A 22,986-nucleotide genomic window follows, 5' to 3' on the forward strand; every position below is an offset into this window, starting at 1 on the left:
TTTCGAGGGAAGATGTTGACTGCCCTGTTGGCATTAGTAGAAGTCATTCCCCCTAATTTGTTTTGGTAGTATGTTTTAAATTTTGGTACTTTTTCAGTCTTTTATTTGTTACTTGTAAACAAATGAAAAGTCTGTAACTTAGACTAATATATGGAAATGTGATTAGTCTCATCTAAAATATATGTGGTTCAGTTACTTTTAAACACGAGATAAAGAGATTTATTAAATATTTATATTAGTTATATAGGTTAAAAATAACTTGGAAATGATGAGTAGTTCCTTTAATCTCATTGGAATTCTGTGGAAATAGACCTTGGGTCCAAAAATTCAGTATGAAATTTTCTAACTTGTGGCTCTTTTTCTTTTTCTTTCCTTTTTTTTTATATGATTTAAAGAGAGAGAGGAAATCCATATGGAGTATTGCTACATAATTTCATTGTCTGTTTTTGGATACATTGATATCTAATATATATAGTACCATAATTTTTAAAGGCCAACATGAAAAGAGCAGAGGTGGATTTAGTGACGCTTTCTTATTAACTGAAAGTCAAACGGTGTATAACATAGGTTCAAACTGAAAAAACTGGAGAAAATTGGAGAAAGGGTAGTCTTTGTTGGTACGAAATAAAGGAATGCCAGACTGCAAAAGTAGCATTTCCAAATTATAAGTGGCAATTTAATTTCCATCAGATGACAGAAATTTCTACATTTATTTGTTAAACATGAATTAATCTCTACCATCACATCATTTAAATATTATCTTAGATATCTTGGAGCACTTATCTTCATTAGAATTGACTGTGTTTTCTGATTCAGTGTCAGTTACATCATATGCCCTGCTTAGATTTTAAGTTCTAAATTTTTAATTTTTGGCGTCTAGGTTAATGAGCTTTTATTGTATCTTCTAATATCTGTAAACAGATTGAAATAATCTGTAACTATTGAAATTATTCTTTCTAGTTTTTCTATTACCTGAATACTATTTCCTTCATTGAAAATGTGATAGTGTACATGCCACAGTACATTCAAATTTAAAAGATAGACATATATAGAATATCTATACATATTTCTTTATATGTGTATAATCAGAGTGCAATAGATTACATGAAAATATTCCCCAATTTTATTAGTACTCCTTATGGGTTACCACATATTATCTTTTTTATTTTTTGTTGTTAGCGCCGTCAAGTCAATTCTGACTCCTAGCAACCCTGTGTATATCAGAGTGGAACCCTGCCCTGTCTTCTTCTGCCATCCTCTCACCTTCCACCACTATATCAGACAATGCTCTCCTGCTATTCATAGGGTTTTCATGGCCAGTTTTTTCGGCAGTGGGTGGCCAGGTCTCTCTTAGTCTGGCAGCTCTGCTGGAACCTCTCCACCATGGGTGACCCTGCTGGTATTTGCAATATCGGTGGCATGGCTTTCAGCATCACAGCAACATGCAGCCACCAAAGTATGTTAACTCATGGAAGGGTGGTGTGGTTTTCTGACCGGTGGACAAACCCGAGTGGCAGCAGTGAGAGTGCTGGATCTTAACCACTAGATCACCAGTGCTAGTTTATCTTCCTTATACTTTTCTGTGTTTCCAATAGAGAAATGTACATGTGTTTATAAATTTTTTTATAACTAGGAAAATATATAAATGTCATTGAAGCAGTCTGGGATTTTTCTCCTGTTATATAAGGAATATTTTTTGTATTAAATAGGGACTAAACTTTGAGCAAATAGACTCGCTTAAGTTTTACAAAATTTAGTGGTTATGTGTAGTAGATCAAATAAGCTAATTGGATTCTGCTTTAGTGAGAAAGGTTCAACATTTAAAAGTTGTTGTAGAATAAATAATAGGCTTATAGATCTAATTCAAGTCGTTTTTGTCTTTCATGTTAGTAATCCTAATAAAACTTTTGGAAGTGATTAGACAGTTGTATTTGGAGCTCATCTTTTGATGAAATCATTGTGATTTTAACCAAAGATATTTGTTAATTTAAGCTATAGCAAACAGATTTTTGCTATGTTAAAATATTTTAGAGTGTTGCGGTTTTTAAACCAGTGTTAAACTTCTGTTAATATTTCTTTTATAAACAATTAATATGACTTTTATTTTACTTAATTGAAATCATTGAAGGCAAGAAATTTATAAATATATTGGTATTAGCCTAATGATAGACTGTTATAGTTTTGTTAATACAATTTGAATTAAGAAATGACTAGTTTCAGATGTCTCATTTTATGAGATTACAATGTGTTATGAAATTAGATGCTTTTAATTCATATTTTAAGAGGAAACAAACATCTGTTTCCTTTTCTGAGGATCCTTCTTTTTTTGTTCATAATTCTTTTTTTTTCCAGATAGTTATTAAACAGTAAAATTTTTATCTAGAAAGATACTTGATAATGTTAATATTTTAAAACAGTCATAAAAGTTTCCAATTTTTTTCAAAGTGTTTGTGAAGAAAGAAATGCTATAATGAATCAGTTGAACTTTGTTTATAAAACTCAAATTTTTATTATACTCAAATTTTGCTTTTACTCAAATCAGTGGCCTATGGCTGAATGGCCTCAGAGGTTTTTTAAAAAGTTAATTTATACTACTATATAACTTTTGAGAATTGAATGTGAAATTTATTTTTAGGTATCTTTGTTCTTTAAATCTTTTTACTTTTGTAATTAGTTTTGGTTATCATTTATTACCTGTTGTCGTTATTATTCATTACCCTCTTCCCTTGCTTTGCATGGTGAGAATTATATACAAATTTAAATATATGTGACCATTAAATGATAATTTCTATGTATTGACTTAAAAAAAGATGTTGATAACCTCCACAGGGTATTGGTAAGCCTGTAGTAGAGAAGAAATATATCTCCAAGCTAGCTTTATGCCATATAGCATGGAAAAGTCACTGTAGTTCCTAAATATTCCAATTTGTTCTCATTTCTTAGTCTTCATTAAAAGGAACAATAACTAGTGTGAGACAAGCAGATTTTTTTAAGAGCCATTTTATGTTTACAAGAAAATTGAGAAGGTTTAGAGATTTCTCATATACCCTCTGCTGCTACGTATGTATTGCCTCCTCCATTATCAACATCCCCAGTGATACAGTTGATGAACTTACCTTGATACATCATAATCACCCAAAGTCCATAGTTTACATTATGGTTCATTCTTTTTTTTTTTTCCGAGGAAGATTAGCCCTGAGCTAACTACTGCCAGTCCTCCTCTTTTTTGCTGAGGAAGCCTGGCCCTGAGCTAACATCTGTGCCCATCTTCCTCTACTTTTTTTTATATGTGGGACGCCTACCACAGCATGGCGTGCCAAGTGGTGCCATGTCTGCACCCAGGATCCGAACTGGTGAACCCCAGGCTACCGAGAAGCAGAATGTGCACACTTAACCGCTGCGCCACCGGGCCGGCCCCTGTGGTTCCTTCTTGATGTTATGCATTCTGTGGATTTGGACAAATGTATAGTGGCATGCATCCATCATTATGGTATCATGCAGAGTCTTTTCACTGCTCTAAAAATCCTCTGTGCACCATTTCTTCATCCCTTCTCTACACCCCCTACTTGCCCCCCAAGCCCTGGTAACCACTGATCTTTTGCTGTTTTCATAGAAAATTTGCCCTTTCCAAAATGTCATATAGTTGTAATCATACATCATGTAGCCTTCTCAGATTGGCTTCTTTCACTTAGTAATATGTATTTAAGTTTCCTTCATGTCTTTTTATGGCTTGATAGCTCGTTTATTTTAGGGCTGAATAATATTCCAGTATTTGGATATCTACAGTTTAATTATGTGAATACATATTGCAAGACATCTTGATCGCTTGCAAGTATTGGCAATTATGACTAAAGCTGCTGTAAACATGCATGTGCAGGTTTTTTTGTGGACATAAACTTTCAACTCCTTTGGGTAAATTCCAGGGAGTGTGATTCCTGGATTGTATGGTAAGAGTATATTTAGTTTTGTAAGAAACTATCAAACTGTCTTCCAAAGTGGCTGTATCATTTTACATTCCCGCCAGCAATGAATGAGAGTTCCTATTGCTCCCTGTCCTCACCAGCATTTGTGTTGTCAGTCTTCTGGATTTTGGCTTTTCTAATAGATGTGTAGTGGTTTGTCATTGTTATTTTAGTTTGCATTTCTCTGATGACATATAGTATGGAGCATCTTCTTACATGCTTATTTGCTGTCTGTATATATCTTCTTTGATGAAGTGTCTCAATTCATTGGCCCCACCTTTTTTTTTTTTTGAGGTAGATTAGCTCTGAGCTAACATCTGCTGCCAATCCTCCTCTTTTGGCTGAGGAAGACTGGCCCTGAGCTGACATCCATGCCCATCTTCCTCTACTTTATACGTGGGATGCCTACCGCAGCATGGCCTGCCAAGCAGTGCCATGCCCGCTCCTGGGATCTGAACCAGCGAACCCCGGGCCACTGAAGTGGAATGTGCGAACTTAACCGCTGCGTCATTTTTTAATCAAATTGTTTGTTTTCTTATTGTTGAGTTTTAAGAATTTTTTATCTATTTTGTGTAACAGTCTTTTGTCAGATGTGTCTTTTGCAAGTATTTTCTCACAGTCTGTCTTGTCTTCTAATTCTCTTGATATTTTCTTTTGTAGAGCAGAAATTTTTAATTTTAATGAAGTCCAACTTATCAATTATTTCTTTTGTGGATTGTGTCTTTGGTGTTGTATCCAAAAACACATCACCATAACCAAGGTCAATTAGATTTTCTCCCATGTTGTCTTCTAGGAGTTTTATAGTTTTGCATTTTATGTTTAGGTCCATTTTGAGTTAATTTTTATGAGGGATGCGAGGTCTGTGTCTAGATTCATTTATTCGCATGTAGATGTTCAGTTGTTCCAGGATCATTTGTTGAAAACAGTATCTTTGGTCCATTGTATTGCCTTTGCTTCTCCTTTGTCAAAGATTGGTTGACTATATTTATGTGGGTCTTTTTGTAGGCTCTCTTTTCTGTTCCATTGATCTCTTTGTCTATTCTTTTATTAATACTACACTGTCTTGATTACTTTGATTGTAGCTTTATAGTAAGTCTTGAAGTCACATAGCATCAGTCTTACAACTTTGTTCTCCTCCTTGAATATTTTATTGACTATTCTCGACTTTTGCTCCTCATATAAACTTTAGAATGGTTTGCTGTTATCTGTAAAATAACTTGCTGGGATTTGATTGCAATTACATTGAATCTATAGGTCAAGTTGGGAAGGACTGGGATCTTGAGATACTGGGTCTTCCTATCCATGAACATGGATTTTCTCTCCATTTATTTAGTTCTTTGATTTTGTTCATCAGTTTTGTAGTTTTTCTCGTATAGATCTTGTGTGTATTTTAGTTGGTATATACATGAGTGTTTCATTCTTTTGGGTGGTAATGTAAATGGTATTGTGTTTTTTTATTTTTAATTTTTTTAAAGCTTGGCATATGAGCTAACAACTGTTGCCAATCTTTTTTTTTTTTCCTGCTTTTTCTCCCCAAATGCCCCCAGCACATAGGTGTATATTTTAGTTGTGGGTCCTTCTAGTTGTAGCATGTGGGACACCACCTCAGCATGGCCTAATGAGTGGTGCCATGTCCACGCTCAGACTCTGAACCAGTGAAACCCTGGGCTGCTGAAGTGGAGCGTGTGAACTTACCCACTTGGCCACAGAGCCGGCCGCTGTTGTGTTTTAAATTTCATATTCCACTTGTTCATTGTTGATATATAGGATAGCAGTTGACTTTTGTGTATTAACTTTGTATTCTGCAGTCTTGCTATAATTACTTATTAGTTCCATGACTTTTTGGTCAGTTCTTCTAGATTTTCTTGATAGAACATCATGTCATCTGTGAACAAAGACAATTTTGTGTTTCTTCATAATCTCTATACCATTTATTTGCTTTAGCAAGAACTTCCAGTGTGACGTTGAGATGGAATGGTGACAGGGGACATTCTTTCCTTGTACCTGATCTTAATGGGAAGGTTTCAAATTTCTTCCCATGAAGTATTATATTATCTGTAGGTTTTTTATAGGTAGTCCTCATCAACTTGAGAAAGTTTCCTTCTATTCTTATTTTATTTAGAGTTTTTAATATGAATGGGTGTTTGATTTTGTCAAATGCTTTTTCTGCTTCTACTGATATGATCAGTAATTTTTCTTTCTTATCTGTTGATGTGATGAATTATATATATTAAATGCGTTTCAAGTGTTGAACCAACCTTCCATACCTGGGATGAATCTCACTTGGTCATGGTATATAGTTCTTTTTACACTTTTTTGAATTTTATTTGCTAATATTTTGTTGATGGTTTTTAAATCTTTATTAGTGAGAGAGATTGGTCTGTAGTTTCCCTCTAATGTCTTTTTCTGGTTTTGGTGTAAGGTAATGGTGTCTCATAGAATGAGTTAAGAAGTATTCTTTCTGCTTCTATATTCTGAAGGAGGTTACAGAGAACTGGTATAATATCTTCTTTAAATACTTGATAGCATTAATCAGTGAACTCATCTGGGCTTGGTACTTTGCATTTTGAAAGGTTATTAATTATTGGTTCAAAATTTTTAGTTGATATAAGCCTATTCAGATCATTTATTTTTTATTGTATGAGTTTTGGATATTGTGTCTTTTAAGGAATTGTTCCATTTTATCTATGTTTAGAATTTGTTGGCATAGAATTATTCATAGTATTCCTTTATTATCCTTTATATGTCCATGGGATTTGTAATGATATCCCGTTTCATTTCTGATATTAGTTAAGTGTGTCTTCTCTCTTTTATCTTTGTTAGCCTGGCTAGAAGCTCATTGATTTTATTGATCTTTTTTCAAAGAACCAGGTTTTGGTTTTGTTATTTTTCTCCATTGATTTCCTTTTTTCAATTTCATTGATTTTTACTCTAACACTTGTTTCTTTTCTCTTGCTTACTTTGGATTGAATTTTCTCTTCTTTTTCTAATTTACTAGGGTGGAAACTTAAATTATTGATTTTAGATCTTCTTTTCTAACATATGCATTCAATGCTATAAATTTCTCTGTAAGCCTGCTTTCACTGCATCCCACAGATTTTTATAAATTGTGTTTTCAGTTTTCTTTTTTTAAAGATTTTATTTTTCCTTTTTCTCCTCAAAGCCCAACAGTACATAGTTGTATATTTTTAGTTGTGGGTCCTTCTAGTTGTGGCATGTGGGTTGCTGCCTCAGCATGGCTTGATGAGCGGTGCCTTGTCCGTGCCCAGGATCCAAACTGGCAAAACCCTGGACTGCCAAAGCGGAGTGCGTGAACTTAACCACTCGGCCATGGGGCCGGCCCCTTTCATTTTTCTTTTGTTGAAAGTGCTTTTAATTTTTCTTGAGATTTCTTCTTTGAACTACATGTTTAGAGTTGTTATTTAATCTCCAAGTATTTTGAGATTCTGCAGCTCTTTTTCTGTTACTGATTTCTAGTTTAATTCCATTGTGGTCTGAGAACAAACATTACGTAGTTTCTAATGTCTGCATTTGTTTAGGTGTGTTTTATGGCCCCGAATGTGGTCTACCTGGTGATTGTTCCATGTGAGCTTGAGAAAAATGTGTATTCTGCTGTTGTTGGATGAAGTAGTCTATAGAGGTCAGTTATATCTAGTTGATTGATTGTGTTGATGAGTTCAGCTATGTCCTTACTGATTTTTTTGCCTGTTGGATCTGTTCATTTCTTAGAGAGAAATGTGGAAATTTCCAACTATGATAGTGGATTCATCTATTTCTCCTTGCAGTTCTTTCGGTTTTTGCCTCACATAGTTTTAGGCTTTGTTGTTAGGAGCATACGCGTTAAGGACTGCTATGTCTTCTTGGCTTATTGACCCCTTCATCATTATGTAAAAGCCCTTCTTTATCCCTGATAACTTACTTTGAAGTCTGCTCTGTCTAAAACTAATGTAGCTACTCTTGGTTTTTGTAGATGAGTGTTGGCATGGCATATTTTTCTCCATTCATTTAATCTATGTGTGTCTTTATATTTAAACTGAGTTTCTCGAAGACAACATATAGTTGATAAGCAAGCTTTTAAATGTCAGAAATGTGTATTAAATTCACCCAGATCTTACTTGAAATTAGATTTATAATCATATGAATGTATGAAAATACATGTGAAAATACATATATATACATATGTATATCTTAAATCATTACTTTTGATAAACATACTCAGAGTAATTCTTTTTTAATTTTAATTCATTCAGTGTTATGTATAAACTTATGGCATCAACAAGCGAAGGAATAAGAGTACAAGCTCTCAAAGCAATGGGCTATTTTTTAAAACACCTGGCCCCAAAGTGAGTATGCATGAAATGTAAAATGGGCTGTTGTATATTACTTATTTATTTTATAAATCTCTGAAATAGTGTTTGTATTCTGTGATTCCTGTAGTCTTTCTTTTCTTTATTTTTATTCATAAAATGCCATATAAATTTAATCTCATTTCTGTATATTAAAAATAAAGTGGGAACAGGGGTATGTTTGTTTTATATGAAAATTATTTTAATTTTCCATTTATTTTTTGTTCATTATGAGAATACATTTGTATAAATTGCATAAATTCTAGATACCATTGAGACTTCATTTTAGGTGGCTTGATCATCATTTGCTTCATCTGTACTGTAAAGCTGACATATTAATCTGAGTGTTTGTCACATAGTGTTTTCTGCTATGTATATAATTAAAAACTGAAACTCACATGTATTTTTCTTAGCTGAATGTAGATGTTTATATCCTACATATCGTTCCTTGTACCAGAATTGTTTTATTATAAAAATTAACAATTTTTGTGGTAGGAAAATGTTAGTAAACTGTGCTCTTTATGTTGGATCCAGCTGGCTACCTGTAAATAAAGTTATATTGGAGCAAAGCCACAGCAGTTTATTTCCTTATTATCTATGGCTGTTTTCATGTTACAACAGCAGCATTGAATTGCTGCTACAGAGAACATATGTCTGCAAAGCCTAACATATTTGCTATTCAGCCATTTGCAGAAAAAATTTGATGAACCTAGAGTTAGAATTAAAGTTTATGATCCTTCAGTTTCTAAATTTTTGCTTGGAAGTTTAATTTTGGTATATTCATCTTCACCGTATTCATTTTCTTAATCTCTTACATTTCTCCTACCTTTTCCTCCACATTGGTTTTCTGCTTAACTACTTATTATGCTTTAGATTATTCATAGTAGAGCTTAGCTCAGTGCTGATGGAGAGTAGCAACTAATTAATAAATAATTGCTCTGAAGATTTTGGTGGAGATTTTTGCTGTGCTGTGGCATAATCAGTCTCATATTTTTTTTTTTTTTTAACTTTAGATGTGCTAATATTGCGGTTTGTATTTCTCTACTTAAAGATTTGTGGCCTTATAAGTTCTAGGTTGAAAAAAATTGGGAGAGTTCCTGAGTTGGAATTTGTAAAACATTTTTGTCTCCTTCATCCAACATGCATACTAAATAGTTAATAATAAAACTCTGCATTTAATTATTTCTTTTTATGTAATCGCAGAAGAAAAGCTGAAGTCATGCTTGGACATGGATTGTTTTCATTGCTAGCTGAAAGACTCATGCTTCAGACAAATTTAATCACAATGACCACGTATAATGTCCTGTTTGAGGTAGGAATGTAGTTAGAATTTAATCTTACTAATTTCTTACTATGAAAATGCCTTTAGAATTGGGTTGATAGTCTCTAGATAAAATAAGATCATTTAGATTTGATGTACAAAGGAGATGTGGCTGCATCTTTATAAATCTATTAACCTGTGAATTATTAAACAGTGTGAGCATCTCTGTTTAAGTATTTCCTCCATTGTATTGACTATTCAATGTCTCGTTTTATAATTAACTAAAAATAGAGTTATATGTTGAAATTATTTATTTTATATAAAGCGGAAAATATTTAGCATGACGATATTGACCTGTATATTTAATGTTTATTAGTGCTGTACTTAAAGTTCATTAATAGTGATGGTAATACAGTGATTATGCTAACACAATCTATTGTTTTACTTCTGTAGATTCTTATAGAACAGATTTGTACTCAAGTTATACATAAACAGCATCCAGATCCTGATTCTTCAGTAAAGATACAAAATCCTCGTATGTATTTTATATACTTTTTGTTTGTTTTTCCAGCTTTATTGAGATGTAATTGACATGTAACATTGTGAAAAATAAAAGTGTACAACTTAATGATTTGATGTATGTATAGATTGTGAAATAATGACCACAACAAGGTTAGTTAACACATCTATCACTTGACATAGTTATAATTTTTTCTGTGTCTATGTGGTGAGAACTGTTAAGATCTGCTCTCTTAGCAGTTTTCAGATATACAGTATAGTATTGTTAACTGTGGAAACCATGTTGTATATTACATCCCTAGAAATTATTCATCTTATAACTGGAAGTTTGTACCCTTTGAGCACCTTCACCCGTTTCTCCCACTACCCCTCTTTTTTGGACTTTTAAAAAGTACCTTTTTCTACTAAGAAGAAAGTCACTGTAAAAAGCCTAAAGTTTATATTGTTGAAAACACATTGTTCGAAGAATATTTCATTACAGGCCGTGATATAATACTAGATTTGTTTGTTTGGTGTTGAATATAACTTCGAATTGCCCTTTGATTATGTGGAAACGTTTCTTAGAGGTTTTGAAGAATTATAAGATCTTGATTTAATGTATATTCAGATTTTCAGTGAAGTTTTGATTGCACTCTTTAGTGATGTCAGGCTAGATTACATGAACCATGGAGGTAGCTTTCTTCTTAAATTACTGTCAATTTAAGAATACCAGGTTTGGAATTGAAAAATATCTACCTTCTTTATTGTTTATGAACTTAGTCTTGTTTAACAGTCTTTTCGTTTGATATTTACAATTCTTAAGCACTTGTACAAAGTTTACATTTTTCATCTTGCTTTTTAAGATTATTGATGTTAAAATAACCGGTTTGTAGAGTTTTGAAATTTAATTAAATTATGTGCTTTTGTGTAGTGAGTTGTGTTTGTAGTACTCTGTTTCACTACTAGTTTTAAAAACACGTTTCTGAAGTTTACTTTTTCTCAGCCTTCAAGGAGACATGATGTCATTGTTTTAGAGAGCAAAAAAGTAGAAAATCTTCATATATAATATAAATAATATAAATCTTCATATGTAATATAAAATATATTTTATCTGGTTATGAGGAAGATGAGTTATTGAAGTAAGGATTTTAGAATGTATTATCCACATAATATTCTGGCTCAGGAAAAACAGGCAGTATGGTGTAGTGTTTAAAAACATAGGGTGCCTGCCTTTCAATCTTGTCTACCTGTCTTAATAGATGTGTGACTTTGGGTAAATCACTTAATTTCTGTGTGCCTTAGTTTTCTTATCTTTAAAATGAGGATAAGAGTAGTATCTAGCTATCATTATATAAGGATTAAATGTGTTAATGATACCTGTATTTTCTTAAAACAGTGCCTAACAATAGTGTATCCTCATAATTAGTGGTTATTATCATCATCATCATTGTAATGATTATAAGTATCATTGTAATCATTATTCAGGTAGAGAAATTTTGAATTTGTCGTTAGAAGAATTCAGAAATTGCTCCCAAATCATGATAAAGTATCTTCGTATTTGCTGTTTTGGATGTATTGCTTCAGAATCATCAAAAACCTTGGCAAAATGCTAGTTTAAAACTCCTAAATTTTAATTGGATAAAAATTTGATATATTATTTAATTTTAAATTCAAGGCTATAGCTCTTTCTGCTTTTCTTTAAAGTTTTGGATTTAAGTATATATTTTAAAGAATTTCTATTCTTAAAGCTAAGTACTAGCAATTTAGACAGTGTTATATTTAAGACCATTACAGTAGCAGTTTCATTGTTATTTGTTCAGGATATTGAATACGTTTTAATTTCTTTTTTTTAATATCTAATTTTACTTTTAAAATTGTGGGAAAAAAGTCTTCATAGCTTTTAAAATTCATGATGGTAAAAAACTGTATGTGTGTGCATAACATAAGTTTTGTTGAAGAACTTGAGAATTTATTCTCTTTTTCTGAGATTTTGATTTTAGCTATTTTTTTTTAAGATCAGTTTTACTAATTGGCAGAGATTAGGGAGAATTGTCAGCAATTTTACCAACCTTCAATTCATTTATAATTTAACTTGATTTATTATAACCTTTTAAAATTGAACTTTCCTTTTACACATTCTAACGATGAAATAAAAAAGGAATCCCTTTTGTGTTTACGGATGCTTTCTAATGAATGTATTGTCATTCTTCTCTGCAGATGATGATTTTTTTTTTCAGCACAGAAAAGAGGACGTATTCAGTAGACATTTATGCCAGGGAAAGGAAAGAAATTTCAATGTAGTGGTGATCTTCCATCATGAACTTTTTGTAGTGTTTTGGTTTTTGCTAATTTATGTATTGTCTTACAGAGATACTAAAAGTAATTGCGACCCTACTTCGAAATTCTCCCCAGTGCCCAGAGAGCATGGAAGTTCGCAGAGCCTTTCTTTCTGACATGATTAAACTTTTTAACAACAGTAGAGAAAACAGAAGGTGAGCAGGATCAGAAAGCATTTATTTGCAGTGTTCAAGTCTAGTTTTGAGTTTAAGCCCATTTTTTTCTGAGAAAAATTGCTTTAAAAAACACTGTGAAATGAATTTTCCATGTGCTTTCTTCGTTAAGGGTATATAAGTAATGTACCATATGGTTAAATTGACTTCTCAGTACTACATCCTTTAATTGTTTTGAATACATAAAGGTGTTTTTTAATTTATTTTGTTTCAAACTTTTACTTTTTAGAATTTTTTCAGATGATTTATTTTTTAAGTAATTCAATATCCTCTTATAATTCTCAGGAGCTTGCTACAATGTTCTGTGTGGCAAGAGTGGATGCTTTCTCTCTGCTATTTTAATCCTAAGAATTCAGATGAACAAAAGATAACAGAAATGGTATATGCCATATTCAGAATCCTACTTTACCATGCAGTCAAATATGAGTGGGGTGGCTGGCGCGTGTGGGTAGACACCTTATCGATCACACATTCAAAGGTGAGTTTCTTTATGAAAGTGTATTTTAGAGTTTTAAATGTTGATAATTTTGAGTTTTATTCATTTAAAAGATTTTATATACTTAAAATTAAGGAGAAAAGGCAGATTATTCTCTGAAAGTGCGGTAAAATGAACAACTACAAAAGCGAATGACTGTAAAGAAATGTAAAGTATTTCCAAATTCTTCAGAATCACAATAGTTTTTTCAAATGTCATTTTTATGTTTACTTAACTTAGTAAAGTGAAATCTCATGCCACACCTTAAGGGAACTTATGTTTTCAAGTAGCCATTTTCACAGATACAGTTCTCTGAATTTTATCGTAGTTCAAAGCTTTTGAACACAAGGTGGCGCAGTATATTCAAAGATGAGAAGATATTTTAGTAATGTAGGGTGGTTGAGTAAACAGAAAAGCTCTGGCTAATGTTTGCCGCTGTCTCATGTTATAGTCATTTAAGAAATTGGTTTGGAATAATATACCAGTCTGTTTTTTTTTTTTTTTTTAACTTAAGCCAATGTAAGTTAGGTATTTATGTATAGCTTTTGTTTAAAATATTTTATGAAATATTGTAGACATACAAAGAAGTATAAAGTACCTCCCAGTGTTTGTGAAATTGGGTTCCCCATCCCAATTTTTGTCCATCATTGTTAGCCCCTTTCTCTTCCTCCAGTAACCTGAAATTTAGTGTTTTCATTATTTCTGTGTGTTCTGTATATTTTAACTATATTTATATATAACTCTAAACATTAAATAATTTTATTTTTCATGTTTATACTTAACATAAATGGTATCATATTAAATGCATTTTTCTGCAACTTGTTGTTTTTACTTGTCACTGAGATTCATCCGTACTGACCTATGTAGTTGTATTTATTTTCTCAGTTGTATTGTATTCCATGGTATGACTTTATCCGTTTACCAGTTGATGAGCATTGTTTATACATTTTCTGTATATTGAGAAGTTTCTCTATTCCTAAAAGTGGAATTGCTGACTTGTAAGATGCATACGTTGAACATTATAAAATAATGCAAATTCTTTTCCAAAGTGGTATATCAGTTTACATTTTTGCCAGGGACGTAAGTTCTCATTGTTTCATATCACCTTATCACTTGGTATGGCTGCAGTTTTAAAAATTTGCAAATTTGATGACTTTTAAGTGCTATATCTCCATAATATTAATTTGGATTTCCTTGTTTTGTGGAAGTTCTTTATATATTCTTGGATCCTTTGCGAGTCATATTGTTTATGAATATCTTCTGCCAACTTGTGGCTTATCTGTTTATTTTTGGAGTTTTATGTTTGTGTCTTCTGAGAAAATTTTACATTTCAAATAATTAATGTAAAGTTTATTAGTTTCTTTTAAGGTTTATGCTTTTTGTATCTTGTTTAAGAACTCTTTCTATACGCAGAAGGAATATAATATATAATTATTTATAGTAATTATAAATTGGCTAGAAGGAGTAAAGAAGAGAAATGATAAATTTGGTATATCTTTAAATGTTTTATTTATTGACTGTTATGGTTATTATTCCAGAATATTTTGCCATTTTATTGGAATATATTGTCATTTCCTAAATATATGTTTTTAGGTGTTTGAGTAACTTTTATTTGGAAGTACCGAAGAGTTGTTCATTCTGTCTCCTCCTCCCTCAATGAGAGGGAGGTGCATGACTATCTGCAAGGATTTACAAAAATATCTTAGATTGGAAGATATCACCCTACAGGTTTATGTTTGAGAACAATCCAGTGCCAAATAAGAAAAAGATGTGATTTTATAACACGTCTTTGTTTTTGTCACTACTTTTTGAGCTGACCAGTTTAGTCTAAGGCAGGGTCCAACCAAGCAGGGCCTGAGGGCCAAATCTGGCCTGACCTGTTTCTCTAAATAAAGTTTTATTGAAACACAGCCACTCCCACTTCCGTGGCTGTTTTCATGCTACAAGTATTGAGTATTTGCAACAGAGTCTGTATGGCCCTCAAGTGTAAAATATTTACTACTTGGAACTTTACAGAAACTGTTTGCCACTTCTTGTCTAACTTATTTTAGTTTGTGCGGATGCCCAGCTATTCTGGTTTCTGTTGTAGTGGGCAGCTGCAGTCTGGACTGATTACCTGCTAGTATTGTTTTTCCATTTACAAAAGATCATGAGAAAAACACGGTTGAGTTTGGGCCTTGTATACATTTGGATTGGATTTCAGACATATCTGGGGGAGTTCCAGGTTATGGAAGTCCCAGTGTAAATTAGATTTTTCAGAATTTCTAAATAATGTATGTTAATTCAGTGCTTTCTTTTTTTTTAATTTTTATGTTTTTCGGATGTACATCATCTTTCAAATTCTGTATACATTACATCATGTTCACTACCCGAACACTAATTATAGTGCATCCCCTCACATGTGACCCTAATCACCCCTTTTGCCCTCCCCCCTCCCCCGTTCCCCAATGGTAACCACCAGTCCAATCTCCAATGCTATGTGATTTTTTTTTTTTTGCCGTTTTTATCTTCTACTTATGAGTGAGATCATATGGCTTTTGGCTTTCTCCCTCTGACTTATTTCACTCAGCATAATACCCTCTAGGTCCATCCATGTTGTCACAAATGGCCGGATTTCGTCATTTCTTACGGCTGAGTAGAAGTCCATCGTGTATAAACAGCACATCTTCTTTATCCATTCGTCCCTTGATGGGCACCTAGGTTGCTTCCAAGTCTTGGCTATTGTGTATAATGCCACAATGAACATAGGGGTGCAAGTATCTTTATGCCTTTGTGTTTTCAAGTTCTTTGGATAAATACCCAGCAGTGGAATACGTGGATCATATGGTAGATCTATCCTTAATTTTCTGAGGATACGCCAAACTGCTTTCCATAGTGGCTGCACCAGTTTGCACTGCCACCAGCAGTGAACAAGGATTCCCTTCTCTCCACACCCTCTCCCACATTTGTTGTTTGCAGTCTTGTTAATTATAGCCATTCTGACCGGAGTGAGGTGATACCTCATTGTAGTTTTGATTTGCATTTCCCTGATAGCTAATGATGTTGAGCATCTTTTCATATGCCTGTTGGCCATCCGTATATCTTCTTTGGAGAAATCTCTGTTCAGATCTTTTGCCCATTTTCTAATTGGATTGTTGGCTTTTTTGTTGTTGAGCTGTATGAGTTCTTTGTATATTTTGGATATTAACCCCTTATCTGATATGTGGTTTGCAAATATCTTCTCCCAATTGTTAGGTTGTCTTTTCCTTTTGTTGATGGTTTCCTTTGCTGTGCAGAAACTTTTTAGTTTGATGTAGTCCCATTTGTTCATTTTTTCTTTTGTTTCCCTTGCCTGGTCAGATATGGGACTTGAAATATGCTGCTCAGACCAATGTCATAGAGCGTACTGGCTATGTTTTCTTCTAGAAGTCTCATGGTTTCAGGTCTTACATTCAAGTCTTTAATCCATTTTGAGTTAATTTTTGTGCATGGTGTAAGGGAATGGTCTACTTTCATTCTTTTGCATGTGGCTGTCCAGTTTTCCCAACACCGTTTATTGAAGAGACTCTCCTTTCTCCATCGTATGCTCTTGGCTCCCTTGTCGAATATTAACTGTCCATAAAGGTGTGGGTTTACTTCTGGGCTCTCAGTTTTGTTCCATTGATCTGTGTGTCTGTTTTTGTGCCAGTACCATGCTGTTTTGGTTACTGTGGCTTTGTAGTATAATTTGAAATCGGGGAATGTGATACCTCCAGCTTTGTTCTTTTTTCTCAGGAATCCTTTGGCTATTCGGGGTCTTTTGTTGTTCCATATAAATTTTAGGATTCTTTGTTCTATTTCTGTAAAAAATGTTATTGGAATTTTGATAGGGATTGCGTTGAATCTATAGATTGCTTTAGGAAGTATGGACATTTTAACAATGTTAATTCTTCCAATCCAAGAGCACGGAATATCTTTCCATTTCTTTGTGTCTTCTTCGATTCCTTTCAACAATGTCTTATAGTTTTCAGTGTACAGATCTTTCACCTCTTTTGTTAAGTTTATTCCTAGGTATTTTATTCTTTTTGTTGCAATTGTAAATGGGATTGTATTCCTAGTTTCTCTTTCTGCTACTTTGTTGTTAGTGTATAGAAACGCAACCGATTTTTGTACATTGATTTTGTATCCCGCAACTTGACTGTATTCCTTTATTATTTCTAAAAGTTTTTTAGTGGACTCTTTAGGGTTTTCTAGATATAAAATCATGTCGTCTGCAAAGAGTGATAGTTTCACTTCTTCTTTTCCAATGTGGATCCCTTTTATTTCTTTTTCTTGCCTGATTGCTCTGGCTAGCACTTCCACTACTATGTTAAATAAGAGTGGTGACAGTGGGCATCGTTGTCTGGTTCCTGTTCTTAGAGGGATAGCTTTCAGTTTTTCTCCATTGAGAATGATATTTGCTGTGGGTTTGTCATATATGGCCTTTATTATGTTGAGGTATTTTCCTTCTATACCCATTTTATTTAGAGTTTTTATCATAAATGGATGCTGTATCTTGTCACATGCTTTCTCTGCGTCTATTGAGATGATCATGTGATTTTTATTCTTCAGTTTGTTAATGTGGTGTATCACGTTGATAGATTTATGGATGTTGAACCATCCCTGCATACCCGGAATGAAACCCACTTGATCATGATGTATGATCTTTTTAATGTATTGTTGTATTCGATTTACTAGTATTTTGTTGAGGATTTTTGCATTGATGTTCATCAGTGATATTGGCCTGTAATTTTCTTTTTTTGTGTTGTCCTTGTCTGGTTTTGGTATCAGGATAATGTTTGCTTCGTAAAAGGAGTTAGGAAGCCTCCCCTCCTCTTCAATTTTTTGGAAGAGTTTGAGAACGATAGGTATTAGGTCTTCTTTGAATGTTTGGTAGAATTCACCAGGGAAGCCATCTGGTCCTGGACTTTTATTTTTTGGGAGGTTTTTAATTGCTGTTTCGATCTCCTTGCTGGTGATTGGTCTATTCAAATCTTCTGCATCTTCTTGGTCCAGTTTTGGAAGGTTGTATGTTTCTAAGAATTTATCCATTTCTTCTAGATTATCCAATTTGTTGGCGTATAGCTTTTCATAGTATTCTCTTATTATCTTTTGTATTTCTGAGATGTCTGTTGTTATCTCTCCTCTTTCATTTCTGATTTTATTTATTTGAACCTTCTCTCTTTTTTTCTTGGTGAATCTAGCTAAGGGTTTGTCAATTTTGTTTATCTTTTTGAAGAACCAGCTCTTGGTTTCATTATTTTTTTCTGTTTTTTTTTTTTTTTGCTCTCTATTTCATTTATTCCTGCTCTGATTTTTATTATTTCCTTCCTTCTGCTGATTTTGGGCTTTGTTTGTTGTTCTTTTTCCAGTACCTTTAGGTGCACTTTTAGATTGTCTATTTGGGATTTCTCTTCTTTGTTGAGGTAGGCCTGAATTGCTATAAACTTCCCTTGTAGAATTGCTTTTGCTGTATCCCACAGATTTTGGAGTGTCGTGTTTTCATTTTCATTTGTCTCCAGGAATTTTTTTATTTCTTCTTTGATTTCTTCATTGACCCAATCATTGTTCAGTAGCATTTTGTTCAATCTCCACATTTTTGTGGCTTTTCTGGTTTTCTTTCTGTAGTTGATTTCCAGTTTCATACCTTTGTGGTCAGAAAAGGTGCATGGTATTATTTCCATCTTCTTAAATTTAGTGAGACTTGTTTTGTGGCCTAATATGTGATCACTCCTTGAGAATGTTCCATGGGCATTTGAAAAGAATGTGTATTCCGTGGTTTTTGGATGGAATGTTCTGTATATATCTACTAAGTCCATGTGGTCTAATGTATCCTTTAAGGCGAGTGTTTCCTTATTGATCTTCTGTTTGGATGATCTATCCATTGGTGTAAGTGGAGTGTTAAAGTCCCCTACTGTTATTGTGTTACTGTCTATTTCTCCTCTTGTGTCTGTTAATAATTGCTTTATATATTTAGGTGCTCCTATGTTGGGTGCGTAGATATTTACAAGTGTTATATTTTCTTGTTGGATTGTTCCCTTTATCGTTGTGTAGTGCCCGTCTTTGTCTCTTATTACGGTTTTTGATTTAAAGTCTATTTTGTCTGATATAAGTATTGCTACCCCCACTTTCTTTTCTTTGCCGTTTTCGTGGAATATCTTTTTCCATCCTTTCACTTTCAGTTTGTGAGTGTCTGTAGGTCTGAAGTGTGTCTCTTGTTTGCAGCATATACATGGATCTTGTTTTTTTATCCAGTTGGCCACCCTGTGGCATTTGATTGGAGCATTTAGTCCATTGACATTTAAAGTAGCTATTGATAAATATGTATTTATTGCCATTTTGTCACTTTTTCTTTTTTTGGGGTGTTTTAGTAGTTCTTCTCAGTTCCTTTCTTTTTCTCTTGCTCTCTTCACTTGTGGTTTGATGGCTATCTTTAGTAATATGTTTGATTTCTTTTGTCTTACTTTTTTTCCTGCTTGTTATAGGTTTCTGGTTTGTGGTTACTCTGAGGATCCTATTTAATATACTATGCATATAGCAGTCTGTATTGAGTAGATAGACTCTTTAGCTTGACCTCTTTTTAAAAGCTCTACTTTTTCACTTCCCTCCTCCTACATTATGTTTTTCACATCATCTATAGTCTTTTCTTTAGTGTGTGTATATCCATTACCGTCTTATCGTTGAAATAGGTAATTTTAGTACATTTGTCTTTTAACCTTCGTATTACCTTCACAGGTAGTTGATCTGTTGCCTTTACTATACTTTTACCTTACAAATGATTTTATTGCCTTTTTTTTCTTCTTGTTGTTTTGGGTTTTTTTGACAGTGCTTTCATATACACTTTAGTTTGTTCAAGTCCTTAGGAAGGATGGCTAGACGAATATAATCTTTAAAGCTGTTATTCTTAAGGTACAGCCTGAAGACTTTGGGAACCTAGGAGACCTTTTCAGGGAGTGTCTGAGGTCGTGCTTTCTCAGCTACATGTCTATTTGAGGGTGGGGTTTTTTTCATATACTTCAACCACGAAAATATAATGCAATAGATTGAATGCAAAAGCAGGTATTAGAATACAACCATCTTGAAAAATAGTCATTCTTCAAAAAATATGTTATTTGTATTAACATGTAATGGGTTTATTGTTATTTTGAAATGAATTAATATTTGTAAAATTTCTTGGTTTTAATTTCTAATATGATGTCTTACTAGATATATCTCATATAAATTAAAGGTTTTTGGGTGCCTCAGTTCTTTTGAAGAGTCTGAAGGATCCGGAGACAAAAAGCTTGAGAACTGCAGAAGCCATAGGGTATTTAGGGCCAATAGCATAGTCTCTCTGAATTTCCTACCTACCAGAAAAAGACGTTGGACTAGGAGATATCTCAGCTACCTTTGAGCTTTTGAGCATTTATGACTAAACATTTATATTTATTTACCAATCCATTTGTGTAAGTAACGAAGAGAATGTGGGCTTTGGAGATAGGACAATCCTGAATTTAAATTCTTATTTGTAGTAATTTTTTAGTTGTGTAAACTCAGTCAAATTTCTAAACTTTTCTTAACCATCAATGTCTAATTCAGAAATGGTACATGTCTGTGTATATATATGTGTATTAATTGAAGTTGAGTTAATGAATGAAATCACAGAAAATAGAATTAAATGCTCAGGGACTATTTTCCTTTGTTATAGCTCTATCATTTCTCCTGTTCATCCTTTTTGTTCTCATTCTTACTGCCAGCACACTAGTTCAGGCCCCAATAACTTAATGTTTGATGTAAATACAACTTTTGAAATGAAGAATTAATTACATCCAAAATAATTTGTGTAGCAATATGCTGTGAAGTGTTGTGAAGGAAGAATTGTGACTGTCCAGCTTCAAGAACGTGCTGTGTGGTTCTCCCTGTCCACCCCCCACCCCTCCTCTCACCCCAAACCTAATCTCACCATTTTGATTTTCTTGGTTATCGTTCCCTTTTTTAAAAAGTTAAAAATTTGTGTTCCTAATAATATATTATCTTTTTTTTCCTATTCCTGTATTTTATGAAAATGACATCATACTTTGTAGAGTTTTCTGTTACTAATTTTTCTCTGCCAAACCTTTTGTTTCTGAGATTTTTTTTATTGTTACGTATAGCTTTGATTTATTAATTTTCACTGCTTTGAATAACTCAGGTGCTCAAAGGCAACAGTTTTAATAGAGTTGTCATTTTCAAACTTTTTATAACTGTGACTCACAGTAAGAAATTTATTGTGATCAGGTGTGTATGTATACACACACACACACGCAAACACACATACTCCCACACCCACTCCTACCCCTTTCCCCACACACACCTGAAACAGAGGTTTCATGAGACAATATTTACCCTTACTAAACTTTGGTATATAGTGATGCACTTGTGTGTTTTCTATTCTTTTTCATTTAAAAATGCTGATGATGCCCCAGTAAGTTGATTCCATGATCCGCCAACTGAATTGTCCTAAATTTGAAAAAAAGCACTGCTCTAGGAAATATAAGTAGGAGTAGAATTGCTGGGTCCTAATAATGTCCCACCCTCTAACCCTTGATACTGTTAGATTTCTTATTTTTGGAAGGTTTTGTCTTTGCCTATTTTGAAGCTTTTCTTTTTCTTAATGATTTGTAGTTCTTCATCTTGTCTAGATGACTTCTACTCTGGATATTTCTAATGGTCAGTAGCTTTAGGTATTGTTTTCCTCTGGATTTATTAAGCTAAAAATAGCATATAATGTTACCCACTTCTGTAAACCCTTTGTTCTAACCTTCTTAGAAAGATAAGATTTTCTTTACAAAATAATATCTACCTAATCTTTCACTATTCTCCTTGAAAAAGTATTTCTTACCTGATGTTTCACTATTTTACTTGACAGAAATCACTAATTTGGCTATGTTGGTTCTAATCTTCTAAAATATATCGTGCTTTGTGAAATCTTCATTTTGGTTTATTCCTGGCATGCACTTTGTTCTTCTTTGTACTTACCCAGATTCTTTATACTTTTCAGGACTTAGCTAGCTAAACCAGTTCTATATGACAGTTTTTCTTACTCTAAGGCCATGCCATTCTGTATGAATTCACAGCTCTTAATTTTCTCTTGGTATTTAAGTGTCTCTCTCTCTCTCCCTCCCCCCCTCCCTCTCCCTCCTCCCTCTCCTCCTACTCCTTCTTCCCTCTCACCTCTTCCCTCACTCCCTCTCTCTCCCTACCTCCCCTTTCTCCCAAATCTCCATCTAATCAATCAGTGTTCTCCACCCCCCACTCTGGCTGTTGGCATTGACCGTGTGTACCTGGTGCAATCTGTGCCACCTTTTGTCACTGCCTAGCTAACTCTCTCCCTCTTTGCTTGTGTCTCTTTTTCTTCTTTTGGGCACTATCTCCCTCTTTCCAATCTCTTTTACTTTCTCTGTTCTTCCCTCTAACATCCTTCCACCATTCTTTATCCCCTACCTTCTCCCTCCCCACAACCTATTTCTGTTTTTCTCTGTCTGCTTTGTCCTTAGTGAATCTGTGTTTGTTTTGTCTCTCCTTCCCTTCTCCCCCCTCTCTCTATTGGTTGGTCAGACACTGTGGTCGTTCTCGTTCATTTTCAGTCACTCTGTGTCTAAGTCTTACTCCACTTGCCCACCTCTTTTCTTCCCCTTTCTACCTTTATCTTTCTTCTTTCTTTTTTTTTCTTTCCACTCCTCCCTTTTGTTCTTCATATCTTTTTCTATTTGAGTACCTTCTAGTTACTGTGAAAGATAGAAAGATGAATCAGGAACAGATCTTATCTTGAAAGAAGTTACTTTCTTAAATGGGAGACAGTATATGTACAAAAAACCTAAAAAACACGGCAGGAAGTAGTAAGTGCCGTAGAAGAGATATTCGCAGTGAAAGGAGAGACAGCCTCACCTGTGGGCATCTGAGAAGTTTATAGAACAGG

The 22,986-nt window shown here is 33.6% G+C and overlaps 1 protein-coding gene across 5 annotated transcripts in view; it reads left to right on the forward strand.

Annotated features, from left to right (window-relative positions):
• Positions 1–22,986, forward strand: part of LRBA (LPS responsive beige-like anchor protein) — a 709,727-nt gene that overhangs the window by 138,793 nt on the left and 547,948 nt on the right. For all 5 annotated transcript variants that reach the window (XM_070261528.1, XM_070261527.1, XM_070261529.1 and 2 more), the window contains exons 18-22: positions 8,213–8,305; positions 9,512–9,620; positions 10,023–10,104; positions 12,436–12,559; positions 12,863–13,055. In XM_070261528.1, the coding sequence (XP_070117629.1) occupies positions 8,213–8,305; positions 9,512–9,620; positions 10,023–10,104; positions 12,436–12,559; positions 12,863–13,055 (601 nt within the window). The remainder of the gene's footprint in view (positions 1–8,212; positions 8,306–9,511; positions 9,621–10,022; positions 10,105–12,435; positions 12,560–12,862; positions 13,056–22,986) is intronic.

Source organism: Equus caballus, chromosome 2 (assembly GCF_041296265.1).
Source record: "Equus caballus isolate H_3958 breed thoroughbred chromosome 2, TB-T2T, whole genome shotgun sequence".
NCBI classification, from domain to species: Eukaryota; Metazoa; Chordata; class Mammalia; order Perissodactyla; family Equidae; genus Equus; species Equus caballus.